This window comes from Diorhabda carinulata, chromosome 3, assembly GCF_026250575.1.
Source record: "Diorhabda carinulata isolate Delta chromosome 3, icDioCari1.1, whole genome shotgun sequence".
NCBI classification, from domain to species: Eukaryota; Metazoa; Arthropoda; class Insecta; order Coleoptera; family Chrysomelidae; genus Diorhabda; species Diorhabda carinulata.
This window is the reverse complement of record NC_079462.1, coordinates 12,707,064-12,728,623: the sequence shown is the minus strand read 5'-3', so window position 1 is coordinate 12,728,623 and position 21,560 is coordinate 12,707,064. Positions and strand designations below refer to the sequence as shown.

The 21,560-nt window shown below is 30.6% G+C and overlaps 1 protein-coding gene and 1 long non-coding RNA gene across 6 annotated transcripts in view; one reads left to right on the top strand and one right to left on the bottom strand.

Moving 5' to 3' along the window:
• The first annotated feature begins 784 nt into the window (after positions 1-784).
• Positions 785-6,992, top strand: LOC130891100 (uncharacterized). Its single transcript, XR_009058848.1, has 3 exons — positions 785-873; positions 2,671-2,842; positions 2,897-6,992. It is a non-coding gene; the product is annotated as an uncharacterized LOC130891100 (long non-coding RNA).
• The window catches only part of LOC130891099 (sodium-coupled monocarboxylate transporter 1-like), a 61,540-nt gene continuing 41,007 nt past the window's right edge, over positions 1,028-21,560 (bottom strand). For all 5 annotated transcript variants that reach the window (XM_057795657.1, XM_057795654.1, XM_057795656.1 and 2 more), the window contains exons 2-9: positions 21,104-21,353; positions 17,393-17,715; positions 11,123-11,277; positions 8,803-8,943; positions 7,003-7,221; positions 6,147-6,420; positions 3,389-3,612; positions 1,028-1,568 (exon numbers count right to left, since the gene is read on the bottom strand). In XM_057795657.1, the coding sequence (XP_057651640.1) occupies positions 1,319-1,568; positions 3,389-3,612; positions 6,147-6,420; positions 7,003-7,221; positions 8,803-8,943; positions 11,123-11,277; positions 17,393-17,715; positions 21,104-21,311 (1,794 nt within the window). In that variant the 5' untranslated portion in view covers positions 21,312-21,353 and the 3' untranslated portion in view covers positions 1,028-1,318. The remainder of the gene's footprint in view (positions 1,569-3,388; positions 3,613-6,146; positions 6,421-7,002; positions 7,222-8,802; positions 8,944-11,122; positions 11,278-17,392; positions 17,716-21,103; positions 21,354-21,560) is intronic.

Sequence of the window (21,560 nt, the reverse complement as noted above, 5' to 3'; positions counted from 1 at the left end):
GCGAAAAAATAATCATACAATGGTGAATGAATGAAGAAATAATGCTCATGTAAACCTCTATCTCACGGTATGTCACATGAAAATCTTACAATGTCACTTTACGCATCGATGTTGCTCGAAAATATTCGCAATTTAATTACACTTTTTGTTCAAGATGAATGTTTCAGGTATCTGCAAAAAACTCAAATATCACTCGTATAACAACATTTTCTGAGTACGTTCACCATTAAAAATGTCAAACTTTATGATGGCAATGCTAGATTCGAGATATTCACATCAGTGTTGCCAAATCTCAAAACCAAGTCTCAAAACCTCAAAAGTCTCAAGTCTCAAAAGTGAATGAAGCTTACTATAAACAATTAATACACAGATGTCTCAATATTCAATTAATGTTAAGTATCAAAATTTGTATTATAGACATTATGAATAAAAATAAACAAGATTGATATAATTTCGAAATCCTTTTTTATTATATGTACAGGGTTGATCTATGTTGAATTCGTTATGTTTCCTCATTATTAAAAAATTAATAATCCTAATATCAACTAGCTCATACCTATACAATATCGTTATAGCCCCGTATATTAAATAGAAACTATATAATTAAGTATTTAGTTATAAAAAACTTGTGTAAACATGTTAATTTTCGCATGAATATACATATAGATATAGACAACCATTTTTACTTCACTTGACTTTGTTTTCGAATATCTAGGTTCTATTAATAAAAAAATAACCTTTTAAAAAGATAGATATATTATATCTGGGTTAAAGAAACTGAAACAGTAACCATGATGATTTCGAATCATTGATACCTTTGTGCTCAAATTGAAGTATGTCTGCTGTTTTATTATGCCTAAGAGACTCAATTTAGTAAGTTACATTCAAAACTGAGCTGATTTTCTCCTAAATTATTGAGAATATATAAGTTTTTGTATATAATTTTATGACACCTCACATTCATTCTGAATCTGTGCATTATTACGAATAATATCTTAAAATAATGGGAGCAATAAAAAAATAACGATTACTATTATATAATACATTTATTGATTTAGCTATCATAACTTATTTCATAATTCTAAGTTTAGAGTGATTTGTAGCAGGGGCGAGGTACCAATTAAAAACAAAAAAAAAAATATAATAACAATTATTATAAAAACGATAATAGGTGATAAATAATCGAGGAGCTCTCTGTTTATCGTATGATTGAAGAGTTCCACAACATGCGCAAATACATTTAACTCGAACGGAACTAAATCAGTTTCTTGAAGAATTGCGAATTACGAATTAGTTACTATAAAATAATTGTACATTATCATTTTCCATCAGTGGCACCTGTTCTGCATTCTTCATTATCTTCGTGTATTCTCTGTACATTAAAACTTTTCTTCGTGTGAAAAAGATCCCTTATTTTCCAGATTACGGGGTGTATTAGGTTTTCATTGCATATGTCTAAATCACTTCTTGTGAAGTATGATATTATTGTTCCACATATAACTGTTACTATACAACCTATACACGTGTAATACATGTACGTTACTGAATATAAGGTATACAAAGGATTCCTAGAATATAAAAAAATATCAGAAATGATAATATAAGTTACACACAAATAACAATTGATGATAAACCGAGAGAAATGAAATTTTACTGTTTTGAGTTTATTCGATTTCTATACGTATAGTTCCTGTTAAACTGGAATATATACAAATGATATTCTCAATTCACTCTGGTTATTGAAATTTACCATTATGTAGAAAACAGAATGAGTAGTTTGTAACTTTCATTGCTTTAGTTCAAAAACTATTTGGTATTTGATACAAACAAAATGCGCCACATGTAATTGCAATCCAATCATAATTTAACAATTAATATCCCATTTTATAGTAAGCAATTAATAATAAGTACCTGGATGACCTTTTTTTGGTATATTGTGATTCAGAAATTATTTGGCTATTTAAATAAAAGATCGCGCTGAAAATTAATAATAATATTATAAAATAAACATAATATAGTAATCGTAGTGGGATTGTGGCAAAACTAAACATCAAATACTCGTATATATTTCCGTGCTCTCATTTATGTATTCATCGTCTAGGACTGAAATTATGGTTGAGTACGGTATATAAATTTGTTTAAAAGTTCAACAATAATGAAAATTACATTAATCAATTAGTTAAGAATTATCACGTTTCAAATTTTGTTGTTTCTTCTAAAAAAACATTAAATTCATCTTCAAATTTATTGTTGTTTGTCTGTACACTTCCTTGATATTGTGTTGTGTTGTGATTAGGAGTATAAGATTTTATATATGGTGAAGGAGTATGAATATGTGAGATGGAAATGGCGAAATTGAAGTTTAAAGGTGATATTAGAGCGATGTTTAAGTCAGTGTCAGATGTATTAAACAGTATTCGTTCCAAAAGATATGAAGGATAAGTTTTAAGGTTCTTTTCATTAAATATAGGATCAGAAATTGTGAGCACTATATTTTTCATCTGTTTGAATAAATAAGTGTATGGTGGGTTATACGAATGACAATTGATATATGTTCCAGAGCTTATTGGTTTCCTATATCAGTCGATTAAAATTTTATTATCTTCGTTTCTGATAAATTATTTGTCGAGAAAAGGAAACGATTTTTCAATATTCTCCTTTTTTTTATAGTGACATATTCTATAAGATGATCTGAGCTACAAATTTTTTAATGAAGAATAATTTGGACAGTAAGGAAAGGAATGAAAAACTGAAGAAAAACATTATTAAAATAAAAATAAAATACTGTGGACTCTACCAAAATCACTACTGGTCTTTAGTTAAGTCATCACTAGCAGTGATGGTGAGCATATTACTTGTTGTTTCTATTTCAATCATTTTATATTTTTTGTTTCAGCTTTCCATTTTTTCGGTGAAATTCCAAGAAGTACGCAGATTGAGGACTTGAAATCAACCAAGTTTGTATTTGTGTAGACGCTCTATTGTTAAAAAGTGTACAAAAAGCTTTGGAATATCCCTGATTAGTTAATAGTTCTAGAATGACCCGATTATTGCTTTATTCGTATTGTTAGAATAAAATATATAAGCTGACTTGATTTCTAGAACATTCACAAAGATATTAGAGCTTTTCGCGTCAATATTGAGAGAAATTATTTCTTTGAACAAAGCGTGAAATTTACAGGAGTGCATCAATCTTCCATATTCTTCTAACCAAAAAACTGACGAATTCTCATTCATAGTCTCAACATAAGTTAGAAATACTTGTTACCAAACAATAGCGATAAATTGCCCGCGTGCAACCGAACTCTGGATATAAAACTTTCTTACATAAAATTCCATTGAGTCGTGCCTTCTCCACTAAGTAGTCACTTCTATTTTGGTTACTTACTCAGTATTTGCAGGATCCTCTTCAAGATATGTAGTTAGGTTTCCATTTAAATAGGGATTGTATATTATATCGTTGGGTCGCTGTATATGAGCTCCAAAGAATGTATCATTACATGCATCAATTTTCAAAGGAAGATACGGCGTAGGTGGTTTAGATACTACAAATGCTCCAATGGCTATCCAGAAAGTTATTAAATGTCCAATTATAATTCCAAATGCTGCACCCTGTGAACAAATTTATTATACATAATCAATTATATTACTACAAAGTTATTTCTCTCAATTTCATTCAATATATATTATTATTCTGATGGTAATGTATCAAAGGATAATTTTAATTGGAAAATTGTGTTGAATAGTGAACTTATCTTGTACTAACTTTAAAACTGAATTTCAATTGAATTGACAATTAAATTTATTTAGTGGTAGGAAGTATTATTCTTCAATGGATAAGTACCACTTTATTGCAAACAAAAAAAAGATTGAAAAGCACATAATTAACAATAACCAAAGCGTCCAGAGGGGGAAGCCTGAAATTTTCACCAGTGTTAAACTAATTACTTTTGATGTCGCAGAAAAGAAGCAAAATGTATCAAAAAATCTGGGATTGGACCATGCAACTTCAAAGTAACCAATTTCAATCATCTGGATGTGAAGGTCGATGGAAAAAACTATGATAAGACCGAAATTACAGATACAACACCAGTGGAGGAGAAAGAATAGGTACTGATGAGAGACTTATAAGAGAGCTGTAATACTGAAATGAGAATGTACAAATTAGCGATACGTCCAATGTTGACCAAAAAATTCGAGAAAATTATAATGAAAGAAGACATTGTAAAATTAATAAAAAACATTATTCAAAATAACAGATAATGAAACTACCGATATTTTAATAGAAAAACGTTGTTTCGATTTCTCTGACTTTTCTTATCTTGAAAGAGTCGTTTTAGCAACGAAATATAATACAATTACATAAACAAGTACTGACAGATAATATCAATAATTAGTTTCCTTCTAACACGGTACATCACTTCAAATTTATTGAAATGCTGATCTCGAATTTAATAACACCTGGCAGTATTCCAAGTTTTGCACCAAATAAACGTATTCGGACACATGTACAGTAAAGCCCCAGAAAAATTTTATTACGAAAAAAAAAATTATTATTTCATTATTAATAATGAAATAGCTATGGAAATATCATAAGGCATCAAGAAAAGTGAATATGGAATAAACTGGATAGTTTCAAATTTATAGACAAATGAAAACACCCAAATAAATTTGAATAAAGCTCTAGATTGAAAATTTTATAGTCTTGGGTGTCTGCGGGTTATCAAAGCAACATGTCAATATGAAGTTAAATCCACAAAAAATGCATTCGAAATCTACTACCAAGACAAAATCGAAATGTTCTTTAATATATAATGGACTCTATTCATCAATGCTAAAAAAACTTTCCAGATAAATAATAGATAAATAATTATGAGTGAATTCAGATTTATGGGAATCAAAATTTAGTAAACTATTTTCCACTTCGAAAAGACAAAAGCAAGGATCAATTGGGTAATGGGTGGTCAAGGACCATTGCGTACATTGACTCTCTGATAGGTGATAAAAAGCTTTGAATCTTTTAACGTCACAATGCAAACTGTAAGTTCTTGAATCTTGCAAGTGTGAGTGCCGAGCACTCACCTATAATGTGATCATAAGCTTTTTTCTCCTCTATGCAACAGCCACATTCATGATTCGTGATGTCCATTGTAAGGACATGATGTCTGAGATGACCGTGTCATGCTATGTGGCGCCTAACGAATTTGATGCCTCTTTGAGTTTCTTAGCTTATCTTATATCAAGTGTTTCCATCCATATTTGTCTACTTTGCGAGAAGACTACTAAGAGCAACACTTTTGGCTAACCAAGAATGGGCTCTTGAAATATTGTTAGATTTGCTCAACCCAATTTGGTAAACAAATAACGCTTGACATTGCTCTTGTTGTCTGGGTGACTGAACGAGCTGGATATTGCAGTCATCACACACTAGTTATTGTAGGATTTTCCACACTAGCACAAGATTTGGGCAAACCGTTTTACCTGTTATGGCTTGTACGGCAGCTCTACTGTCTCACTAGATTACTGTGTTTCTATGGAAGCGATAGAGTCTCGCAGGTGCACATTTCATCACAGCGAATACTCCAGCTTAGAAGACATTAGAATGTACTCAAAGATGGTGTCCTCTACAGAATTTTGCTCAGGCCAAGCCATTCGTCTGTATACCAGGTGGCTCCATTATTTAGTATTGCAGGCCAAGAGTTACCCTCTGCTGTTCTCTGTCATTAATGTGTGCCTCCAATCGCTTATTGTTAACGGTTTCAGGCACCATTTAGTTACTGCCCATCATAGTGCTTGAGAATTTACCTGCAGCTTTCGTTTAGATTTTCAAATGTTTAATACAGCTTGCAAGTCCGAGGTTATAGTATGCAAAACCTCGAAGAAAACTTTAGTTAGGATATTTTGCTTTTCCTAGCATATCCAAGATAGAGACTATTACAAGAAAAATAATAAACTCCCCACTCACCTATTATCCCGTGAAACACTACCTGGACCAATACTACTCATAACTTTATTAAATTACAGGAGGATAATTGATGGATATAAATATCCATTATGCGATATTCATTATTTTGGATTATTTCTAATAATTTTTGATAGCATGTAGAATTTGATTTATTACCACATTTGTGATTATCTAAACTTACCTTTCCGTTAGCAACTGGCACCAGCATTGCTAAAAGAAATACACCTAGTAGAGGTCCAGAAGTAACCGAAGTCACCAACATTGACGCTTCTATCACACCATCAATCTTACTGACCAAAAAACTCATCCCCATTATTATCAACCCGTAGGCAACACTTATGAATTTGATTGTCCATAATTGGTAGTAATCTTTCATTTTATTCAAAGCTGGAATTGGTTTCAAGAAATCCTCGAATGTTACAGTTGCTAAAGAATTGACAAGAGACACATTCAAACTAAAAATTAAAATGATATTGTCAGTTGTTTGTAGGTATTATTATATTAACTATTCCATTTAATTAATCAATTTGATAGACATCATCCTAATCAAATAGGAACTGTAGGTATTGAATACCAGAACTGATTCTAGTCCCACAAATTGTAAACATGCAAGCATATCTCAGATTTTTGCGCAGTTTGACAGTAGCATGGTATCTAACGAGTCGAAGTTATCAGATAGATAAACAGGTTAAACTACAGTTTCTTGTGAAAGTGGGGGAAACTACCACAGAAATTTATATAATGTGAAAAAGGTCCTTCAATTCGTAAATTCATTTTTTAACATATTATACTAAAGAGTTCGTTATAGTTAAAAAAAGTGCTTCTCGTACCACTAAAAAAATTTTATCGAAGTTGTTTTTTACCATATTTCAGAAATCCTTGTGAACTTAACTCATATGCGATCTACTCTTGGAAGCTGTTCTTAATAAAATATTCATATTGCCTTTAATGACGAATTGAATTTGTGCTTTGGAATAATGTTTGTAAAGTATATATATTTTGCAATAAAATTATTTAATACAATAAATGTTACATACCTAAGTGCCCCATTGAAGAGTGTTGCCAGAAACAATCCTAACAGTCCAGGAAAGAAGCTGAATCGGTCTTCAACATAGAAAGGGAGAATTTCATCCAAGCTTCTAATGTAACCATAAGATAGAGGATCGCAATGTTCATATGCCGCATATATGACCATTCCCATTATCCACGATAAACTGAATAGGACAGTCACTACTGGCATATTGTACATGAGGACTCTAAAACCATTTTTCATGTTTTTATAAAATACAACTCAATTTTCTTTATCTAAATACAAAGCTCATTATTGATGAATGAAAGGATTCCCTTTTCTCATTCTTCCTATCCTCACACGAGCTTCCAAATTTTTGTTCGTTCCCCCTTATTCTTTTATTGTACGTCAATGCTTCTCTTTTTAATCTGTATCCTTACCAGGACAATCGCCATACTGATAGCTTTTTCAGTCTATTAGTTTATGATTTGTTCTCATTGATATCTATTAATCTGAGAATCTACCAGAATCAATTTTTTCAGTCAATATCCATTTTTTATTTTTACATTATATGGTATTAGTAGTATTGTTAATTCATGCAAAAGTTCTACTGGTACAATATAAATAAATTATTGTGTATTCCAGTGATTATCATTTGATTCTTCAAGTAAGCTTCCCAAATCTTTATCAACATCTAATGTCTCCTTGAACTTTTCTTATTTTTCTTCCATACTTTGTTGATAAATCATCATCGGTTAGTTGATATTAACAGTTTTCATATTTTCTGTATTTTGGATGATAGTCCAAACTAAAATTCTCTGTATATCTCCATCTATGGAAACTCCCAATGCATGAAATGTTTAAGTGGAATCAAATCACAGATCCGATTATAGTTGCTGAGGAAATATTCCATGCTTAATGACTCTTTTGTTAGGAGGTTGACCATTGAATCAACATTATTAAATTGATTTCAAATGAACAAATGTTATATACCTCTAAATAGTTATATCGTTAATGACAAACATTTTAGATGAGTCTGAAGACAATACAGTTCTTTTAAAACCTTTTGTAATAAATGATGCAAATATTTGAGAGAGCACCAATTGATCCACTTAATTTTCAACCTTTAACTTTGGCAAATCTATTTCTGATTAATAAATATCCATCCTTATCGTTCATTTGAAATTTGCTGTGAAAATATCTCTAGTAGGGAATTATTCATAGAAAAAACACCTGGATATTTAGTTGAGAAAGAAATAGGTAGAACGCAATATCAAAAACTGATATTTTAGAAAAAACAACCCATCACAATAACTAAGAGGATTCGGCATCGTATCTTCCCAATGCTTCAGCTTCAGCATATTATTATTGAAATCATATGGATCAGCATTATTCCAAGACTCAACCTCTGGTGAATATAAGAATTAACGAGAGGGCTTACGACACACTTGCAATAAGAATAAGCACGCTATATTGCATAAATGAAGAAGCAGGGAGGGAGATAATGGTATCCCTATGAGTTTGGTGTCAAGTAGACGACACATCGACAAACGTAGATATAATCATATAACCGTCTTCGTAACAATTCTAACTCAGATAATAATAGATATTCCAAATCTATATCTATCATTAGGGATGAAAACACTTTTTATTTCATTAATTTTCTCCTCAATATCGTGAATAACGTCTCTAAAATAACTTGCTTCAACGACCATTTGTGGTATTCTGAAATAATAAATTAACCGGATCAAAATGGTTGACCTATATTAGAGAAAAAATTGTTTCACCATTATTAATTAATAATATCTAACAACTATCATTCACTTACTTTGTTACCTGCTTCTGAGATTCCATACTACAGTAACGTTGAACAAAACTTTGTTGACATCCAAGAATGGAAAGTGACATAAATAAATTTCCTAATACTGCTGATATTGTTGTTACTCGAACCGTTGGATCTGGATTGAAGCTAAAAAAATATTGGAGTTTTACTACCAAATCGATAATTGGTGAATCTATTCACGTTTCGGGTTTTCTCTTAAAATCATCTGCCTTCACTGAAATCATGTGTATGTCAGCATTTGATGATAACATTTTGTATATTTTGATTAGATTCAAAAGCCAGTTATAACTTGATTTTGAACAAGAAATGGACATTACCAGAGTTAAAACTTAGGGAGAAAGAATACTACACAGTTATCACACTATTTCTTTCTCTACAACTGTGAAATGGGCAACAATTAGAGGAAAAAGAATAAGACATGCAACGGTGGGTATGAGAAAGTTATGTATAAAAATAAGTCACTTAAGAAGGTGCACTTGTTCTATTTATTATAATAACATCTAGAATATCTAAAGGTACAACTTCTATCCACATCCCAAGTGAGATAACAGGAAGCTCCTTGGAGGAATAAAATTATAGTATTTCCCATCTGATATTATTTTTTGGTAGGTATACTGAATTGCGAAAAATCAAACAACTCAGTTGCACAGACTTCATTTTTTTATATAAATCAATTCCTTGCTCAACAAAATCAGCAACCTCCTTTATTTCTCATAAACTACGATAATGAAGAAGCTCCTTTAAATGAAACTATTAATAACCTTTTTCTTTATTAGAAAAAATAAGACAGCGTTCATAATATTAAGAATTATTCCGAAGCTGACAACTATATTATCTGTAATAATACAACACTTCCTCTGCCTCTAGGAGAATATATAAAACAATTCTAATTAATTTATTTTAGACTGTCAGTTGGCGATGTAAGTTGTACGGAGTTCCACGTGTTTCAAATTTACCTCCACTTCGAAGGTTCTCTTAATTATTATATTGCCTTCTTCACAAATTTTGACCAAAAATAACTTGCGCAGAATCGTCACAAATGTTAAAAATCAATGTATATTTTATGGTAATGACTCGAGCTGAAAGACTTTTTTAGTTGATTGATTTCCAGAAAGGAGCTAGGCATTGTGAGACATTTTGATGCTGTCGACACTTTCCATAAGTTTTACTTGCTAATGTAAGAGTGGGTATTTAATAATAAGTAAGAGTGGGTATTTAATAATAGGTAAGAGTGGGTATTTAATAATAGGTAAAACTGGGTAGTCCCATTTCATATAAAAGCGATACATCTGATATTTTTTTAAAAAGCTACACAAATGTAAAATGCGAAAAATTTGGGAGTGAGCAGATGATTTGACATAAATATATGCGTCGTACGACACCTTGTTCTGGTGTTATAAGTCTTTAAACTTTGATTTGAGTATATTTTCTAAGTAGTACATCTAATGGATGATTACGTATGCCCGTGTTGTGTGTTTGACGTAATAAATAATTCTACACTACTATCTGAAGGCCAGGGACAATCTGTACAATCTAAAGATAACAGAAATGAATTTTTCAATCGATTTTTTTGAAAAAGGTTGAACTTCATAGAGTTTGTGATTTTGGAGATATGTAGATTTTTAGATAATTGTATATACCAAGGAAACCGTTTGCCATAAAGAGATATTCTGAAGAAAATTATCAAAAATTGTAATTATTCATTGAACAAAATAATACAGGAGTTATTGAATCACAATTAAATATAATGTCGAGCATCGTGTTACTTACATATCGAAAAAATTGAAATTCAGAGAAATTTAGTTGGTTAGCATACAACATCAAATTGTCATACAACTATCTACAAATCTATATGCCTACCTACATCTCTTATGCCCTAAATGTTATCGAGTTAAATAAAGAGTACTTTTTTGTTAAAAAATCGATTGGAAAATTTATTTTTTCTTTCTTGGTATTGTACAAGTTGTCCCTGTGAAAGTTACAGATTGTTAACCATTGGACACGAGCTGCCCCTGGCCATCAAATAGTAATGTAGAATTATTTATTCCGTCGAAAACACTACATGGAAATACGTAATCATCTATTGAAAATTCATAATGTTGGAATGTCTAATTTAGAAAATATATTTAAATTAAAGTTCCGATTTCGCAGCTTTAAAGACCTATAACTCAGAAACGATGGGACGTATGAGAAAATGTTTTTATGTTACAGTACGTCATCTACTCACTTCCGAATTTTTTGCATATACTCCAGGAACACTTTGTATATTATTGTTACATAGATTTGAATTTATACAAATTCTTACTTGAGAAAGTTCAAGCGTCCATTAACCCGGTTCACATCTATAACATTGCTTAATCCGTGAGACTCTATGCAACCGTAAATAAATATTACTAGACTCACAGCAATTGTAATAACGCTTTGAAGTACATCTACCCATATAGCTGCTTTGAGCCCACCCTAAAAAATAAAAGTATAATAATATGATCATCAACATTCATTGGTAAAACTATGACAATGATAGAAATTCGAGTTAAATAATGATTAAGAAGAAGAAAAACACCATAGAAATAAATGATACCAAGTAGTAACAATACTGTAATTAGAACCAATATTTCTGCCTTTAAATGATTTTAGAGATTATGAGCTAGATTGTACAAGAAGTGAGATGATGCTATAATCATAAAAATGATAATTTATATTATAAAAATTGTTTTTGAGCTAATGGAAACTTTTGAAAATCACAAATTATCGAAGGTGAAAGACTAATGTTATCCTTATCCAGTGTTATGCATAATTCGTTCAATTTCCTCTTACAAAAAGCATTTAAAAACCAGAAAAAATTCTTCCTTGAAAATGTTTTCACACTCTGCAAATTTTTTTGTACAATTCATAACTGCTGCACCTGCAGGTTAACTTGTAAGTACACAAGGTAAGTTATAATATATTCTCAGATAAAGATAATATAAAAAACTAATATTCCGTTTTTATTACATTCAGTTTGAGATTGGTCACTCATCTAGTGATTTTACAGAAAATGAAATCAATTTCTTATCTTTTATTTGCGAATAAATTATTTCTAAAATATTTTCAATTGTTCACAAATTTCAGAGATAATTATCATTTTAAAAGATACAAATAACTAGTTAACAATATAACGATATAATATATTTTATTATTTTCTACACAAGATTAAACATAAAACAGGAAGGCTATGAGTATATGGTATTTGTCATATATGTAAGTGATTTCTATGTTGGGAATCTGTTGTTAAGTATCAATTTGTGCACGGATGAACAAACACAAAATTTGGATAACAGGAGAAAATACAAGGAATTAATTCATCGCGCCAATAAAAATCAAATTCACTATTTTTCAGTGATTATTTTCCGATTAGTAAACGTAAATTCTAGGATTATGATTTATAAAGTTATGTACTAAATTTGTGAAACGTACAATACTCATTCCGTTTCTGCTGACATAAGTCAAAAACATCAGACGTGAAACTTCTCAAAATTATGTTTTTTTTTAAATACGAAGCTAGGTTTTCTCACATTGTCTAGAGAAGCTTTTCATGCATTATAAAAAAATAATTCAAGAAAGTCACAATAAAATAAAAAGAAAACTGATAATGATGGATATACAATTAATTTTAATATTTTTCAAATTAACTGAAGAGTCTATTAATTCAAAACGGTTTCTTAGATGAATTGTTCAAATTATGTTTCGTTTCACTATCTGACAAAGGCGAAGACGATGGTTGCCCTGATTTAGTGTTATCGATCATTTGCCGAGTTATCCGTCTATTGTCTAATCATTCCATTGATTATCTGAATAATCTGGAGTATGATATTATCTGGTCGGTTAACGTAAACTTGCCTTTTTAAATGTCCTTAAAGAATAAATCGGAGAAGGTGAGGTGGCTACTTACATTGATCCACATCTTCCAATCTACCTTCCTTTACAATATTATTAATCCAGAAACCTTCGAAAATTGAGACCACAATGTGGTTGTGTATCATCTTGGGACTGGGATCACCATTTTCCCAATTATTTGGATAAGGAAATACCGCAATTAGATCTGGCTGTTAATTTCCCGCGAAAGAGATAAGGACATATCAATCTTGCCCTGACGATTAATATTCAAAGATAAATTTTTTGAGAGCGCTGGGTTTCTTTTGTCTGAATCGAGTGGAGATTTGCCTGGGTCCAAGAATAAATTTTTTGAGAGCACTGGGTTTCTTTTGTCTGTGGCGAGTGGCGATTTACCTGGGTCCAATAGCGATAATTGTGTCGAATCCCTGCAATACTAACACTACACTATAAAGACAATCTGAATTTTAATCACAATGCCTCATGAAAATGCATCAAAATTCCCAACTTCGCATCTGTCCGAATTATCTCATGAGAGTTCGTGGACAAGTTGAGCTTTTTATGAGTTTTTTCTTTCAAGAATCTCACTACAAACAGCTGATTCACAATTTGTTGTGATGCAATTTCTGTTGTTATTGCCTTCCATTGAATTTTGCAACAATTCTATTTACTCTGCTTATAGCAATTGGAGGTCTTTCGTAATGAGTTTTGTTGAAAATAAAGCAATTCCCCTTCATGATTGTGAGTCTTTCACCGTTACCTAGCATCATTAGAATTTCAATCCTTACTATTGTGGTTAAAGAAGTCATAATAATAAAATTAGCTTGCTGTTAATGATTAAACTGACTATTCTTGCTAGGTATCTTGATGTTTCAATACTTCTATCTAGTTCTTGTTTCCTAAGTTCAAAATTAATTTTATTTTGTTTTTAAACAGTTATTTTTCTTTGTTTTTGTATCGAACGTGTTTTGAATATTTTTCAAAAAGGAATACTGTACATTTTATGACTTTTTGTATAATTTTCTCATATTTCTGTGTAATATCAACACGACAATATCAAATATTGGCCATAAACACTCTATAAAAGTATGAAAAGCATCTGTATCGTATGAATTTACTTCAAAAATGAAATTTATTTCAATAATAATAACAATGGACTAATCTTAATAAAATAAGTTAAATAGCTCGAGTGCCTATCTTTTTTCAACACTCGAATCTATAAATTACTATCTACAATCAATATAGAAAGTCAAAATTTAAATAGATATAACATCTTCGTTGATTTGATGATACAAATATCAAATGTTTATTACTAACCAATAACAAGAAAAAATTATTTCGAAAATAGAATTAAACTACAAATATGGAACTGTCCTAAGTAGATATACTTGTATCACAACGAATGTAGTAGTATCTGTTCAATAAATCACTAATAATTCTACCCGACAGATACCTAATGATTCCGATATTATAAAGATATTTTTAAAACTTACAATTCTCCAAAAATTATTGAGAGTTGATTCTGATAAAACATTGCATTTTGGACAACAATATAATTAACAGTTAGAGACGAACAAAATTCTAGTAGAGGAAATTATATTTTCTGATAAATTCATGTATATGTCAAATGGTGATGTAAATCGACAACCCAGTTTCGATTTGATTTCTTCCAAGAAGATTAGTGTCGTAATAGTCTCTTATCCAGACCGGTACATCTAATATTCCAACTAAAACATCTGATTCTATCAAGACGATTCTCCACCATAATTCGGAAAACATGTTCTTGAGTATCTCAATAATATGATTCAAGGAAAACTGATATGTAGAAAGGGATCTTTTAAATAGTCATCAAGATTACATCAAATAATTGGACCTCTCTTTATCGGAGTTCTTAGGAAGCAAAAAACAACAAAATTGTTTAGATTACTTCTACCGTAAGTATAGGAAATTTTGTTCACGATTAGTATTACGTCAAATTTTCAGCTGAAAACGCTAGGGCCGCTTGCTTCATTGAAATAATTTATTTAAAGTTTCCAATGATTTACAACAGTTTCCATGATATTGTGACTTTTTATACTGAGATTGGCAATGAATAAAAACTTGATATCTGTCAATTTCACACAACTTCTTCAAAAATAGCCAACAAAATTAATTTAAGATGTCATATTTCTGAATTGGGATACCCTGTATACATTACATTAGTATATATGTAACGGTAAAAGTGATAAATTTGATGATTACATGACATTACCGGTGACTATACATAATCACCACTGAATTTGGTAAATATGATAAATTATTTCATATTTCTTATTAAATTTACCGGTTATTTTATGAAATACCTCTCTTGTTATGGGAAATGTGATAAAAGTCCACAACTGTACGAAAGTTTGTGCAACTGCTTGGCACGTGAGAATCAGGTGATTTCAAAAGTAGTTCTAATTTCGTTGCATGTAGACGTTTTTTTGCTACCCTCTCGTAAAAAATAAAACATTGAATAATGGCTGGTATACGTGGGTGTTTCAATTCCAAATTACTTTATATTATGGCTAATAAGGTTAGGTTAGGTTAGGTTCCACTCCTGGGAGCTGTAAGACCTTGAAGTTGGTGGAGTAGCTCAGTAACTTTCTCTCTTCTTGTGCCGTCTTGACGGACTGGTGGAGAGAAGTGAAGCTAAGAAACAGCTCAAAAATCCAAAGGATTAAGTGTTGTACGCTGATGCAATGACAATTTGTTGTCCTCCCGGCGTACGACACTCCCGAGGATTGAGGAGGGTGGTTTAGTGGGTGAGAGTTCCACACAAACTCACAGCATTTGCACCCGCCCGCTGTGAGGAAGGCATTAGCTTCCACCCCACCTCTGGGCAAAAAAAGGTTAGGTTAGGTTAGGTTAGTTTAGGTTAGGTTAGGTTAGGTTAGGTTAGGTCAGGTTAGGTTAGGTTAGGTAGTAACTACTCAAAAAAAAATTCTATTCTACCGGCCCAATAAGCAGGGTTCTTTGATTTAAATCTGATGTCAATTTTGATCATCCTTTATTGTTGATTTTGATGACATACTTATAAAAGGCGTAGCTTCTGGCATGAAATTTACTTCAATTATTTTTTATGTTGTTTAAGATCTGTATTAGTTTCACATATATAAAGTAATGAATAACTAGAAATTTTAAGAATTATGAACACTGCTTCTTAGTGATTTCGAAAAGCGAAAAATATTTGATTCATTTGAAATAACTAAGTTCATTATTTTTCGGGAAAAAGGAAATATTTGACAACATCATAATACCGGCCGTATCACAATACCCTCGCGTACAAAAATTTTTTAAGAATCATACAAGCCATTTCCGAGATAATGGAGGCGTTCCATACATAAAACTCACTCTGTATATAAAAAGTGCGATCAGAAATAATAATCGACTGACTGTACGAGATGGTTATTCCAACGAAATAAGTGATTTGTGAAAAATTGATGATCACGAATTGGGAAGAACAACAAATAGATAAATGTACATGATATAATATTATAAAAATTTGAAAATTCTCGAAAAGAATATTCCAAAAATACTCCTCTCTATTTATTTTTTGTTCAAATGCGTAACAATTTAAGCGTTTTGGGGATAAAAAAGAGCCTCTTATAGAAGATTAATCGAAATTGATTCCATGAAACAACCTGAGAATAATTGAAATATATTTAAAAAATATTGAAAAAATGAGATAGGTAGATTAGATACGAATACTTAAAGATACAATTAACGCTAAATTAAATAATGAAAAGATTACTTCTTAATTGTAAACAATTTTAAATAACCGTTAAAAACATTCTAAAGTAACACCTCAAAATAATAAATTTATTTTCTAAAATGAATTTATTTATCATTTTATTTTTTTATGCTTTACCTTATGAACAATTTCTTCATCTATGTTATCTTATTTCTAGTAAAAATATGATGTTGCTAAATTATTATTGATAGTAAACATATATTTGAATTTTTAGTCATCCTTATCCATTTGCCACAGTTATTAGTCACTCGTGTGCACTATCAGCAAGCTTAGAATAAGAGTCAGAGAATAAATTACGAGATAGACATAGCACTATCATCAATTCATTGTTACTAAGGTTATTCTCACAATCAAATTATTTATTAATAAATGTTTTGAATGATTCGTTCGAAATAAATGAGAAAAATTTATTGGGATTAGAAATGTTTTATATGTCAGATTTCATCTGAAGGTGGTATTTATCCGTGGATGAAATTTATCCGTGGACAGTATTTATTCGTGAGTTAGAGCGTATTATTGTAACATTCAGGGCTGAAATTAGAGAAACCGTTAAAGAAAGCTTCATTCGGCACACATCTTCAAAAATGTCCATGTCTCTATGGTTGAAATTAGAGTCACGGATATTTTCATGAAGGGTGCCAATAGATACTTTGTGTTTCCAATTGATGATACCCGATATATTGAGTACTGAAGATTAAGACTACTAAAGTATGAACATAAAAAAAATAAATATTGACTATTACTATTCTAATGTTATAGTTCTTATTATAATGAATGCTTGAATGCAAACCAATTGCATTCAAGAAGAAATACTTATTATAGAACATTTTATGTAGACATTATTTATAAAACTCATTATTTTATACTAAAAATTAGACTTAGTACCTACATTGATTATTGGGAAAATAATTAATTGTTTTTACTCACCAGAATATTGAAAATGATGCTAATACCTCCTATTCCAAATATAGAAACCCAATAAGGAAGTCCTATCACTGTTTTCAATGCCACACATGGTGTGAATACAGTTACTCCTTGCAATAAAAATTGTCGTAATATAAATGTACCTGATGCTAAACATCTTACTATACGTGATTTAAACCTTAAATCTAAATATTGGTAAACCGAAGTAATTCCGAGACTAAAATATACTGGTACAAAAATAAAACATACAATTGGATACGCTAGAAGAATACCATACAAGGACTCCCACATTGTGGCGCCTCTGTAGTACAGTTCAGATGGATAGCCTGAAAAATTAAAATTACAGATGTCTGTCTATCCATGACACTTCATGTTCTTACTACACTAATGTCATAGTTCTTGAAAACTGAATTATAGTTGATTTTTTCAAGTTGTCAGGTAATTCTCCTAGTAATTCTTTCAAATAATGTAATAGGAAATTTAAGTGGAAAGTATCCACTTCAAAAAGATGGAATTAAAAAAAATTAGACTCATCATCTCTGATACTACAAATATATGGGAGTTTAATTGATTGATTGTGAAAAAGGGAAGTGAAAAAGCTAATTAAAAGTGTATGAAAATCAATTGCATATATTAGTTCATTTTAATTAATTTTAATTCAAAAGTAAATTATAGTTTCAAACACAAAAAGCTTGAATAAGCTGGAAGTAGTTTCTTGCTTAAATGCCAGTTCTCGTTGGTAAGATATTAGGAATATATATTTTGGGCATTTGAAAGTTTGGGTTAGCACATATTTTTTCAGTGGTATTAGTGCATTGTAAATATGTTATAACCAACTTGATTGAAATAATGATTGACTAGTTTATATTTATATTTGATTATATAACTTGGAGCTTCTCCCCACTGTGAGCGATATAATGAAGTAACTAAGTAAATAAACGGTAATAAATTCAACTTGAAGCTTGCATATTCTGAGAGTTCTTTGAGTTTTTATAATAAAAATATATCTTATATTCCTGAAATGAAATTCATGTATTTCGTTGAGTTTATATTGATGCGTTTTGATGACTTTTTAGTCTATTGGCGGCCAGTTATATTGATTTCTAAACATTGAGTAGTCATTTTGATTTTTTAGACAGTTAAAACATGGAATTCGGCATATAACATGTCATTCTTCGAAATTTTCAATTCCACTTTTCGATTTCGTGAAAAACGGAGGTAGAGTGCATTTATACATACATTGATGATGTTTTTAGATAACATTTATTTCAGCTCCTGAATCTCTCAAGTCTCAAACCAAAGTAACTATAGTAATTCATTATAGAAAGGTGAAAAGTACTAGATTCTAGCTAAAATTTGTGTATAATACACAATTTTCTTCTGTGACGGGGCAAACGATGGAAAATTATATTATTACAATATTCAAGTCAGGAAGTTATCAAAGTTGGATTTGAATTTAGCGACAATAAGACCTGCGTTGCCAATGAAATAGCTTTATTTTTCACAATTCAGAAAAATGTTATGAAGTTGTTTTAAATTAGAAGTGATATTAAAATATGTAATTACAGCCAATTATTTTGAAAATTCAGGTGGTTATTTACTAATCATTCCGTATTAATTATTTTGGCTGGATACATTTTACCTCTCTTATCTGTTTAAAATATGATAACCTTTCTATTTATTACTGTTTTTGACCAACCTTGCAATTTACATAAGTAATGAATGCATAATAATAATTTATAGTAGAAATTGAAAAATCCATGCAAAGAATATTTATTAAACAGAAACAAACATACTTAAGTTTTAATAAATTTTAATTCAAATCTTGTATTACTTTCCGTTTCAAATTTAGAGTAGTTTTTTGGCATTATTCAGAAATATTCCTCTTCAAATGGTCTACTGCTGTTTCAAGTAGCCCCATCAAAAAAAGTCAAAGGGAGTCAAATCAGCGGAGCTAGGAGGCCAAAAAATATTTGAATACCTGTGAATCACCTTTCCATAAACATATTTTCAAGTAGTCTAAAGTTTAATGTACTATGGATGGAAGCACCGTCTTGTTGAAACTAAACTGTCATACGTTCTTGTAACGGAAGGTCGTGCAAAACATCACTGACTTGTTTTTCTAATAATTGTTAGTTTTTTGCGGCATTTAAGGAATGTCGAAAAAAAGGTCCAGTTAATTTATTTTTCTTCACCACACCATACATTCGTTTTAAAAGAATAATGGTTCCGAGTTTTTATTACAAAGTTTAGATTACTGTTAGACCCCAGTGATAATTTTGTGATGAGACGGTTCCGTTTGAAGAAAATGTTGCCTCGAAAATATCATATTTCTTGTAAAAAACGGGTCTTCATCCAGCTTTCTTTGGATCAGAGTGCAGAATTCAAAACGAATATCGTAATCCCTTGATAGTAACGTGTGTACCAATCGCGGTTTGAATGCATGATATTTATCACCTTTCAAAATATTTGCCACTTCATCTTTATTTTCTGAAATAGTTTGAGTTGCAGAGGCCCACTTCTTGACTTTGGCCCTTCTATGACAGAAAGCATCATTTCAAATTCAGTATCTTCATTCGCAATCCGTTTTCGGCGTTTATTCTTAAATTTATTTTCTATACTTCTACTAGCCTTTAATGTATTTGAGATTTTTGTAGCTGTTGAATGCTTAATGTTTCTATGCGGATGTCTATCATTAAAAATATTTGCGGCCACTCTGTGTTTTGTAATTGTCTCCAACAATTAACACAAGTTCTTTTTTTTTCTTCAGTAAACTTGCCATTTTCATTGAAATATTCAGTAATTTCATAATAAATGGCTGTAATTGTATATTTGAATATAACTTTTAATTCGAAATAACTTTACTCTCTAATATTTTTCTGAATTGTAAAAAGTAAAGATACTTCACTCTTGCACAAAACTCGTAAGCTGCTTAAAAAAAATTGATATCTGATGGTTCCATCTCAACTTTTGGATCATGCAGAACTCTTTATCGGGAATAACCTTTTTTTCATAAAACCACTAAGAAAAAAGTTTTCCATACGGTTCTAACATAAGTAGACACACTGTATGTAAACTAAGAACTGCTATATACAAAAACTTGCGTAACCTAGAACTAAAGATGTTTCTATTGTCAAGTAATGTTGTTAGAAACGTCGAGTAATAATCTTAATTTTGATAATTATTGTTAAAGTGCGATTATTACTATACTAGCCAATGTTTTGATTCAGCGAGTTACTAATTTCTCATTGTCGAAAGTAATGTAGCTAAAATTGTTCATAAAATTTTAGAAGAATTTTTTGTTTTCCAAACAATATTGTTTGATAGGCTTAATGGGGAAATTATCTGAGTTAATGATTCATGTCAGGTACCTTTTTAATATTCTGAACACACTGTTTACACTATCTCTACTCCAACACTCACAATTACAACGTCTGACTTGGTTATCGAGTGTTGGTGTAGTTGTAGTGTGAACAGTGTGTTCAGTATTAACATCAATAATGTTTCCAACTCACCAGTTAACATTGTTAATAGTACAAAAGACAATTGTTATGGAACAACTATATTAACCGCATTTGAACAACTATATTTTTCATAATAGAGTCCAAATTACTGAATATAATCTAATCCATTTATAATTATTATAGAAATAACGCCTTTCTCCTAACCTAACCTTGATAATATACAGCGTCAGGATTTTAAATTAATACTAACCTATTATAGATCTTACGCCCAAATTTCCTCTGGCTATACTCAACATCATAGCTGTAATAGATACTTTGCCAGTAGCAAATACATAATCAGCTTTGGTTTTTTCTTTCACTCCGCAAAATTTGGAATAAATAGCTACAGATGTTGTAGCGACTACTACTATGACAAATATAATATAGTCCCAAACTAGATCTTGAGCATCCTTAGCCATACTGAGGTTATCTTATTACAAGATGGAGGGAAGCATCAAATTCTGAAAAAAATTCATTCATGAAGTTTTTAATTATATTCCACTGACATAAACGTTCATCAGTTAAAGGTAGATGGTTGCTATCAATTGATATGGAAAATCCAAATACCACTAACCCACTCGCTATATATAGATTAATTATCCTAAATACAGATCATATTTCATGTATGTGACCTAAGGGTATTCTCAGATACTTCTGGAACGCATAAT